The 6315-nt window shown below is 38.5% G+C and overlaps 2 protein-coding genes across 5 annotated transcripts in view; both read right to left on the reverse strand.

Annotated features, from left to right (window-relative positions):
- LOC113207703 (probable lysine-specific demethylase 4A) overlaps positions 1–1173 on the reverse strand; it is a 6250-nt gene extending 5077 nt beyond the window's left edge. Inside the window, exons 1-2 of one of the 3 annotated variants that reach the window (XM_052264083.1) lie at positions 764–1173; positions 257–307 (exon numbers count right to left, since the gene is read on the reverse strand). The gene's annotated coding sequence lies outside the window, so the exon portion shown is untranslated. Of the gene's footprint in view, positions 1–116; positions 308–763 lie in introns of all 3 variants that reach the window. The other 2 variants (XM_026424360.2, XM_026424359.2) reach the window with 2 other exon arrangements.
- Positions 1174–1455: 282 nt separating this feature from the next.
- The window catches only part of LOC113207704 (uncharacterized), a 15773-nt gene continuing 10913 nt past the window's right edge, over positions 1456–6315 (reverse strand). Inside the window, exons 5-18 of one of the 2 annotated variants that reach the window (XR_008010806.1) lie at positions 5965–6295; positions 5552–5890; positions 5421–5453; positions 5259–5342; positions 4974–5177; positions 4770–4901; positions 4499–4693; positions 4086–4430; positions 3928–3990; positions 3651–3830; positions 3472–3559; positions 3250–3386; positions 2629–3119; positions 1457–1988 (exon numbers count right to left, since the gene is read on the reverse strand). Coding sequence is in view for 1 of the 2 variants with exons in the window: in XM_026424362.2 (XP_026280147.1) it covers positions 1876–1988; positions 3250–3386; positions 3472–3559; positions 3651–3830; positions 3928–3990; positions 4086–4430; positions 4499–4693; positions 4770–4901; positions 4974–5177; positions 5259–5342; positions 5421–5453; positions 5552–5890; positions 5965–6295 (2244 nt within the window). In the remaining variant the exon portion in view is untranslated. Of the gene's footprint in view, positions 1989–2628; positions 3120–3249; positions 3387–3471; positions 3560–3650; positions 3831–3927; positions 3991–4085; positions 4431–4498; positions 4694–4769; positions 4902–4973; positions 5178–5258; positions 5343–5420; positions 5454–5551; positions 5891–5964; positions 6296–6315 lie in introns of both variants that reach the window. The other variant, XM_026424362.2, reaches the window with a different exon arrangement.

A 6315-nucleotide genomic window follows, 5' to 3' on the forward strand; every position in this document is an offset into this window, starting at 1 on the left:
AGGGAAATTTTCGATGCCTCTTCGGGTCAAATCCTTTCTTTAGTCCATAAGTACCCCCCTGCCAAGTGGCATTGCTTGACACAAAAATGCAGTATCCAAAAGTGTAGACCACGCACTATTTTGGATCCTGAGTAGTAATGTTCAGTGAGCCAAATTCATCCCACAGGCAGGAACGCTCTTGCACTACTGGCATGAACTGTCGTTTGGCACCCTGATGATTTCTGTCATCCATGATGAATGATTTAATTGTGTTGACCTGGCGAAGTTGAGCTTCTGTCGAATGTTGTGGTAAGTGACTCAACTCCCCCTGTAAAGAGTCAGAAGAGAGCAAACTGTTAGACCTGAAACACTATTATAGAACACTTCAGAGGCTACACTTTACTCAATCTCTAAACAACTGCAAGTGAGTTATGCGACTGCATGATTCAATAATAATAAGATTAATTATGGCTACCTTCCATGGAAATATTCGCACAAAATAAGAGGACTTCATTTTGTAAAAGTTATCTTAATGGAAAATGTGAAAACGTAGTTTACTCGATGACAAGAAGTGTAACCAACAGAGAGGGCCTAACATGGGTGATGAAGGGTTCTAGATTGATTATCTCTATCCTACCAAGCTCGGATACATGTATCTTTGGATTTCTATCTGGAATTTAACCTAACCTGGTCTAGGGAGACTGCCTACATTAACTCATCAACAGCCCCGTTTAAAACGAGATAAGCTATAATGCGTTGTGCCTGTGTAAAAATGGTTACTCACAATGAACACTCCAGCTGCGCCTATTTCCACATCTTCTGTCATTTTGTCAAATAGTTGGCATGGTTCGTTGAAATGGTCAGGGTTAAGTAGGAATCTCTTCACTCCAAACTCCACACTCGCTAACTGGGGCACACTGAAAGACATACTTCCAATAAAAACGAACTGTCCACTGTTGAGAGGTCCACTCCAAAGATAAGGAACCAGCGACTATGTAACAAAAAAAAAAACACGATCAGGTAAGACGACGACTGCTTATGAATCTCTCTGTTAACTTCTACTCTACAAGAGTCACAACACAAGTAAACACAAGGACACAAGTTTGTTTGTGCTAAAGAAAGCTAGGCTAAGGAACGGTGAACGGTAACGGTGTGTACGAAGAAAGTAACTATTTGCACCATGGTACAAATAGTTACAATTACATAATTTGCACCAGCGGTGCAAACAAAGAGGATACCACTATTTGCACCATGAAAACTGACCAACAGGTGCAAATAGTAAAAATTAAGCAATTTGCACCACGGTCCGAATAAGATATGTCACACTAATTGCACCAAGTAATCATATTTGCATTTTGATGATTTACCCATCGTGTCACACTATTTGCACCAACAGTACCTTGTGCCTTTACAGGATAGGGTGTGGGACCCTCTCATCTATAGTCATCTTAATTAACACTTCTAACGACTAGCAGAGGAACGAGGTATTCAATAAATGTTCTACATTGGCAATATTTCAAGAATCTAGTTCTTTTATTCAAAACAACAAAATTAAATATTAAGTATGTATTGGAATAAATACAATGATAAAAAAAATATTTTAGAGTACAAACATGAAAAGCAATAAAAAATAATTAAAATTTCAGATAACATAAAAGATTATGGAGTGAAAACCTTTTTTTCAATTGGGGGAGGGAGAGCCCTGCTATGCCGTGATCTCCTTATTAGAGTGATTGGCGGGCCTCAAAATTTAAAAGTTTCAAACAGTACGGAATTAAATATCAAGTGTGTATTAGAATAAATACAGTGATAAAAAAAGAAAAATTAAGAGTACAAACATGAAAACCAATAAAAATTATGAAAATTTCAGAGTAAGAAATAAGATAGCATAAAAGATTATGGAGTGAAAACCTTTTTTTTGTGGAGAACCCTGCCATGACGTGATCTCTTTGTTGGAGTTATATAGTTGACATTATTGTCACCATTGGCGCGCCTCTTTGAAGGTGAACCTGGAATTAGGCCAAAAAAAGTTAATGTCACTTAAAAAGCTGGTGTTTGTTGAAGATGATACAATACTTTCATTTAATTATCAAGGTGCACTCTATTTCATATATGTAACAGTCTATTGGTATCTTCTCTCTTAGATTAATTTAAGACTTAGGAAAGTACATTTGAGAGGATGTTCATTCACAAGCAAGACAACCTTAAAGCATTCCCACACCCATCGCTAACAGAAAATGCAGATAAAATGGTTGGTGTCTTAAGAGTAACAAAGAGTACAGAATTAGAATGTAAACCAGATAGAAATTGTGTTGTTTTTGAAAAAGTAATGAAAACCAATTGGGAGTTGTGTTGCCTTCGAAAAGTAATGAAAACCAAGTAGGAGTTGTATTGCCTTTGAAAAAGTAATGAAAACTAGATAGGAGTTGCGCTTCCTTCCAAAAGCTGATAAGAACACCGACACATGAAATGATTCAATTATACAATAGGATTTCAGAGGAGTTACAAAAAGAGCAGAATCCCACGGAGGAAAATAGAAGTTGGATTGCCTTGCAACATGTGACACTCCCGAAGTTTCAAATGAAGATGCAGTCTGAAGAGAAATGACAAGAGAAGAATGAGATAGAGGCAAATGAGGCTTGGACATACTTGCATGGACCACCAGAAGAATGGAGGTTTCTTTAGGCCCTCATAAGGGCCGTTTTGGAGAGCCCTGACAATGATCAGCTTCTGTCCTTAGGACAATGTTTAACACACATCAAGTTGCAGTCAAAAAGAATTTGGGCTATGGTAGATGCAAATGATAGAAAAAATGAAAACCAAAAGAGTCTATGATACTGTGATGACCAGTACTTGACTACTTGATGACTGATGACAAATTAGAATCAATCACCCCTGGACTCATCACCTGTCCCTGCTTTGTGTTTATAGAAGTTACTTGTATGTATAAATAAATGGAGATTTAGCAGTACCACAAATCATTTCAGGACCATAATTGTGGAAAGCAATAGGAAAAAATCCTCTGCATCAGTTCAAAAAGAAACTTACTATGATAGACAGTAACAAATATTTTTCATAGCTACTTTTGAAATGCATGTAAAAATGATTTGCAAACTTGTGTATGAAATTGAGTTTTGGAGCTGCGAACAGCAATTAAATTGAGTCAATAACAAAAATATCATTAAAAAACAATCAGATAGAAATGTCAAAAATACAGCTTGTAAAATAAGAGCATCAAATATAACTTGAAGGCAAAGACATTTCACATACCCATCTTGCTGTCCTGGTTAGTGTCCTGTTTTGATGCCCAAAACTTAAATGGCTTGCACTCCTCAGTTAATTTCTTCAGGCACCCATAATATGCAGCCCCCTTCCTGCTGGGTTGCTTGGGATTCTTGGCTATGAACCTAAGCAGTAAACAAGTTAATTATTATCTCTCCATGAGACTATGTAAAATTATTAGTTGCAGTAACCAATCTCCAATCTACCAACATTTTCATTAAATAGTTGCATCCAAAGCAGTAGTATGGTGGCTTTTTGGGGTCCTTGCTTTTTCTCTCAGCATCAGTAATCCTGTAATCTGAAATGCATTGCCGGCTATAGTAAGGGTAATTTAGGTAGATAAAAAACACAGCACCGGGAGAAATTAGATAGATAGATACAGGACTCACCACAGCAGAAATTGCAAATTCTCCCCTTTTCTGGACCCTTGTCATCCAATGAACAAGGAAGGGAAGAGTGGACAGTGCTTTGACACTTCTGACATTTCTCTGCTGCACCACTTTTTTCACAAATGCAGCACATATCCTCAGGCTTGTCTGCAACAGCGGTAAAGTTCCAACTTCGGACAGCTGTAATCAGGAAGCAATATTATAAATGCAATCAAAGAGTATAACGGAAAACATTCAGTAAACCTGTGAGCCAAGGGCAATTTAAAATATAATTTACTTTTTCGTGTTGTTGTTTTTGGACGCCCTTTGGTTTGAACAACATCGAGCACAAAGGCAGTATCTGTAAGAAAAACACATTACATTGCAAAAAAACAACAAAAAACCACTTAACAAAATAAAATTGCAGACAGAAGAGAAAATTTAAGTTGACATCACCTCCATAATTTTCACTATTCCTGGGATTATTTGTGGAGCCTCCGTTTGTAACCTCAGTCCTCGTTTGCTGATTACTGTTTGTAGCTTCTATATTAGATTCATCAACAGGCTCAGTCTCTGACACATTCTGAACCGTGTCAGTTTCCCCATCTTTATTGAGATAAAGGAATTCACTTAAATCGAAGCCCACGCCTGACCATTCTTCATCAGCAAACAGATCTGCTTCAATTGCCTGCTGCTTGTTGTCATTCCCGTTCTCAATTTCTGGCTCACTGTCACTGATGATTATGATTTCAGACACATTGTCAGGGAGGCTTTTGGTAAATGGCTTCAAATCACCCCTGCCTGAAAATGACTTAGATAAGAAAACAACCAGGAAAGGGAAGGGAACTACAGATTTGGCAAAATCATACCTTCACAGCCAGCACAAAGTCGCCCCTCGGAATTGAACCTATCCGGGTGAAAATCTTTGTATGAGCAAGGCTCAACATCATGAACCAACTCATCACATAAACTGCAATGGTGCCCTTCCATTTCCATGCCACAGCTACAACAGCAGTTATACCTTTGCAAAGTTCTACCCTGATTTGTTTCAAGTGTTTCTTCATCTGAATAAATGCACGAAACCAGTCAGAAAGGACACCTCATAGGGTAATTCTATAAGCAGATCTTAACTCTCAGTACCTGATCCTGCTTGTGAACCAGAATTGGACTCGGTTCTTGGGTTGCCACTTGGAACGCCACTTGGAACTGTTAACATTGTTGAGAGAACACTCCCGTTGCTTGACTTTGTTGATGCTACATCATCCTCAAGTCCTGAAATTTGCAATAAATTTAGGCAACAATGAGAAAAGTGCAGAGACACTAATGATTGGCCAAAATCTGTACCTCCACAATCAGCACAAATTCTTGGCTGCCCATAGTTTTCTGGAGCATTTGGAGCAGCTACTGAGCATGGCTCAATTGCATGTACCACTTTTTTGCAGTGGATACAGAAGTGCTCACCAGCCTCAAGCCCACATGAACAGCAGCATTGAGTTTTCCCTGCTTCATTAATTTGAGCTTTGACCTTGGCTTTTGCTTTTGATGTACCTGAAGAATTTCAGTTTGAAAAGGTTAGAAAGAAAGTGCAGCAAGTAGGGGGGAAACATAACATGGTATTATAACAATTACCTTTTTTCTTGGTACCATCATGTACAGTTTCACCAATGCCCTTAGGGTGGCCTACAATCTTGACAGAGTTGAGCTTGAAGGGAGCTGTAACAAGATTAGATACATATAAATATAAACATCCAGACAAGACAATAATAGTTTTGGGAAGAATGTCTGGCTCACCTGTCTCTGAGGTATCACCATCTTCAATAACATCTGTAACATGCCAAAAAAATGATATTTTAGGAGTATAAGTGGGATGGCTGCTTCAAAGTGATAGACATAATCACATTGAAAAACCATCGTATGCATACCTTTATGAGAATGTGGTTTGTTCTGATGGAGTAATTGTACTTCCGTCCCAGCTTTCCAGGCCTCACAAAGGTCAGTAAGTAACTGGTAACGTTCATAATGTATCTTTGTGCCAACATCAACAAGCAAGGGATTGATACTCTGAGTTAGTTCAGCTGCTTTGAGGAACTTTTCCCTGGGCCCGAGAAAATCACTAACCCGTTTGGCAGGCATTCTTGGCTTCAGTATTGAATTTCCTTCAGCTACCTCGATCCTAGCTGGACCAGCAACATTTGAGTGACTCAAATTAAATTCCTTCCTCCACCTCTTCGGAATCAACTCCAAATCATACTGAGCAATTCCTGAAAAATGTATTGAAGCAATTAAAATACAGTCAATCAATAAGTGATCTGCTATTTATCAACAGCTAACTCACCTGAATCTTTTCTGAAGCGCATTATGTGCCGGCAAGTTATACCCCAAATTTTCAAAAATGCACAAGTACAAGACTTTTTTGTTGCTTGATACCGGTCAGGGTCTGGTGATGGTTTTTTGCTCAATTCATACTGTTCGCAGACCAATTTTGCAGAAAATATAGTCAGTTCATTACAAATTTGGGAAATTACAGGGTCACTGCATTTGTTGATAGTAACAATCTTAGTAAGGGCCTCATGATCTCTGTATCTGGCATCGTCGCGTCTGCTTCCCAGAATATACACAATTAGGCCATCCACAGCATCGTACAGTGTGGTATTCACATCCATTACCTGAAAAAGAGATAAAGTAA

The sequence above is a fragment of the Frankliniella occidentalis genome, unplaced genomic scaffold (genome assembly GCF_000697945.3).
Source record: "Frankliniella occidentalis isolate FOCC.00 unplaced genomic scaffold, Focc_3.1 Scaffold16, whole genome shotgun sequence".
NCBI lineage: Eukaryota > Metazoa > Arthropoda > Insecta > Thysanoptera > Thripidae > Frankliniella > Frankliniella occidentalis.